Source organism: Alligator sinensis, unplaced genomic scaffold (genome assembly GCF_000455745.1).
Source record: "Alligator sinensis unplaced genomic scaffold, ASM45574v1 scaffold1323_1, whole genome shotgun sequence".
In the NCBI taxonomy this organism is placed as follows: domain Eukaryota; kingdom Metazoa; phylum Chordata; order Crocodylia; family Alligatoridae; genus Alligator; species Alligator sinensis.
In genome coordinates this window covers 8,735-12,521 of record NW_005844204.1, presented here as the reverse complement: position 1 = coordinate 12,521, position 3,787 = coordinate 8,735, and the positions used below count along the sequence as shown (strand labels likewise).

The 3,787-nt window shown below is 44.8% G+C and overlaps 1 protein-coding gene across 1 annotated transcript; it reads right to left on the bottom strand.

The window, feature by feature from the left end:
- Positions 1-1,208: 1,208 nt before the first annotated feature.
- Positions 1,209-2,135, bottom strand: LOC106723480 (olfactory receptor 14A16-like). Its single transcript, XM_014527768.2, has one exon. It carries the CDS (start codon positions 2,133-2,135, stop codon positions 1,209-1,211), a length of 927 nt encoding a protein of 308 aa, XP_014383254.2.
- Positions 2,136-3,787: the final 1,652 nt, after the last annotated feature.

The following is a 3,787-nucleotide window of genomic DNA, read 5'->3' as shown; positions in this document are numbered from 1 at the left end:
GGATTTAGGGACTAGCAGAGTGAACATCATTGGGGTTTGATTTAATTAAACCTGGGGATGTTGGCAGCTGATTTAAGTACCTACAGCTTCCCTATAGTGGAATAAAACAACAACCAGTATCCAGCATCACTGTAGTTGTGACGTGCACAGGAGCTCTAGTGTGTACACGCTTACTACAAATCATTTCCATCTCTTTAGGGTTGTGTGGAGGAAAACCCTCAGTGCTCTCTTACTCTCTTACTAGCAACCCTTTTTCTTGGAACAACATCCCAGGCTTGAAAAAACCAAAGCCCTGCATGTAGGAAGGAACAATCCCATGCATCAATACAGACTGGGGACTGACTGGCTAAGCAGCAGCTCTGCAGAAAAGGACCCGGGGTTACAGTTGACAGGGAGATGAATATGAGCCGACAGCGTGCCCTTGCTGGCAAGACAACTAATAGCATAGTGTGCTGCATTAGTAGGAACATAGCCAGCAGACTGAGAAAAGTGATTACTCCCCTCAGTTCAGCCTTGATGAGGCCACATCTAGAGTACTGTGTCCAGTTTTGGGCCTCCCATTACAGACAGGTGAAATACAAGGACAACCTAAATCCAGCATCACTCCAGTCATGATGTGTACAGAAGCACAGGTGTGTAGACACTGACAAGAAATCATTCCCATCCCTTCAGCATTGTATGAAGGAAAACGCACAGCTCTCCTGAAAAACCCATAGGAGGAAAGCATGACTGCAAGAACAAGCACCCATGTAATCACTGACACCTCCTGTCTCAAACCCATAATCACTCCGCTTTCAAACAGTCTCTCACACTCGTTCCGCATCCCAAATAATCAGCCTTCAAGAAAACTTTCTAACCCAGAAAGGAGAAAGATCCAATGATTTTCTCCAGGAGGGATTGTTAGAGATAATGAAGGTATGTACAAGCTGTGGCAATAGTGCAGTAACAAATGACGATCAGCATCAAAGATAAAATTTAACACATACAAAAACATTAGCTAGGGCAGAGCGGTATCAGAGACTAACTAATTCAGGGAGATACAAGCTTAAAATTAGACAGAGAAGTTATTTGAAATAGTGTAAACCTAAAAAAATAAAACTGACATCGGTTCAGTTAATCTGTATTAATAACACTAATGATTGTTTCAATAAAAACGTTCACTAAAACCACAGTCATTAGAGAACAACAGAGATCTTCTTCTGAATAAACTACTTCCATCTCACCAGTTTCCACAGTGCTGCTTTGATGTCCTTGTTTCTCATGCTGTAGATGACCGGATTCATCATTGGTGGGATCATAGAATAGAGAACAGACACCACGAGGTCCAGAGCTGATGGGGACCCAGATGTGGGCTTCATATAAGCAATCATCCCAGTGCTACCCAGCAAGGTGACAACAAAGAGGTGGGGAAGACAGGTGGAAACTGCTTTATGCCGGCCCTGCTCTGAGGGGATTCTCAGTACAGTAGTGAATATCTGAATATAAGACACAAATATAAACACAATGCAACCAAGACCTAAACATGCACCAAAGATAAAAATCTGAATTTCACTAGTAAACACCTCTGAGAAAGAAATCCTAAGGAGCTGGGGGATTTCACAGAAGAACTGGTTGACGATGTTGGAGTGGCAGAAGGGCAGCCTAAAGGTGTTCCCCGTGTGCAGGGCAGAGAACAGAACAGCAGCGCTCCAGGCCGTGGCTGCCATTTGCAGACAAGCTCTCCTGTTCATCACTGTCGCATAGTGCAGTGGTTTGCAGATGGCGATGTATCGGTCGTAAGCCATGACGGTGAGGATGACGAGGTCTGCTTGAATGAAAAAGAGGACGAGAAAAACTTGGGTGACACATCCGGAATAGGAAATCACCCTGGTGTTCAGCATGGCATTGGCCATGGATTTGGGAACAATGACAGAGATGGATCCGATGTCAAGGATGGACAGATTGAGGAGGAAGAAGTACATCGGGGTGTGGAGGTGGCTGTCCAAGGCTATGAGCGTGATAACAAGGAGATTGCCAATCAGGGCTGCCAGGTATATTGTTAGAAAAGTGGCCAAGTGCAAGATGTGCAATCCCAGGGCATCGGAGAACCCCAGGAGCAGGAACTCACTCACCACGGTACAATTAGACATCATCATCCACGGTGCCTTTTGGGATGCCTGTGGAGGGAAAGGGAACGACTGTGTCAGGAGAAGAGGAAGTAGGAGAAAAAACACCAATTTCCTGGCCACAATTCTCCTTGACTTGATTGTTTAAGAGGTCCACCTGATTTTCAGTTGAAATGGAGTTTTCTGATAGAAAACAGGTTTCCTAAAGTGACAATATTTTTCAAGGTACATTTTTTTTTTTTTCAATAATTGTGCCATTTCATTGAAAAAGTGGACAGGAAAGATATTTTATCAGAGCTTTGGCAGACACCTTGTGACTGCCACTCGCTAGTGCTCATACATTTCCCACGTCTGTGAAAGTGGAGAAGTTGTCAGTGCACTGTCACACTGGCATAAACTGGCCTAGCTCCTTTCTAGTCCAAGGGGCCATGTCTGTTCACATCTGGTGCAGGTACATTGCAAGTCCATGTGATGTGGGAAAAGGGAATAATTACAGCCCCAGATCCTATCATTTCATGGATGTTGGTGCCTAAATCTTACCCACGGGCAGCTGAGCATGACATTATGAAGACATAAAGGTCATCCCATAGTATTTCCATTTTCCTAGGACATAGGGCTTAAGATGCTGGCTGTGTGGGGCTCTAAGTCACCTGGGAAGATTGCAATCAAATGGCAGGCAGGATGTGTACAAGCCTGTGTGTTCAAACTGGCTTCAAGTCTCAGAAATATATATAGGCATGGGTTGTCAACATCCCTGCATGGTCCCTACATTTTGTAAGTCATGTATTTCAAAGATATTTGACCTTTTCTTTATTCGTTTAGTCTGAAAATCTTCAGTGGCCAGCAAACTAGGTGACTCTTGGCACTTCAGGGGTTGCTGATAAAGGGGGAGACATGCTACAGCTCCAAGCCCAGGGCAGGCTGTGATGCACAGGGCAGCTCTGCGTGCCATGCTGCCTACCTGTGGTCATGGCTATGTCCCCCCTCCACAAAGGCAGTGCCCTGGGCTGCTGTCCTGGTTCCCCGCTCAGTTACATTATTGTTGAATAGGTAAAAATTTCAGGACAGAAATATGCCATTTTTCATATGAATATGTATATGCATACTTTTTATGACACGTGTCTACATTGTTTAAAAGGAGAATAAAGTTCTGAAATAATTTTAAATTTAATTCATTATAATGTGTATAAAAGATCCTCTCTAATAAAACCCAAAGATTATGGAATTGAATATATGACTTACTGTGCTCTTTTTAATGCTTTTGTCTTCAGTTTTCTATGCTAAATCCTAGGGCAGCTTGATTACTGATGATCTACTCCTGCCTCCAATCTCTTGCCCCCCATCACTGTGCTATCTAGATGCCAGGGGTATAGGTTTCTCGGGGGCGTGCGCTCCTCACCCTGCAGGAGAACTGAGAGGAGTTGATCCAAAACAATGAGTCCCTGAAGAAGAGCTGGGCGTGCAGCTGCCTTGGAGCTGTACTGCAATGAAGGGACTGAAGTGGCAGTCAGTGAGTTGTCTATGGATATGTTGGGAGGTCTTGTGGGACTGTTTCCCTAGAGCCCTGCACAGCTCAGAAGCAGAGCCCATGGGCAAACACACAGGATTCACAGTTTGTGAAGCCAGAAGGACTGTCCAGAGTCTCTCATTGGACCTACTGCTGACCACATGTCAGAGGATCT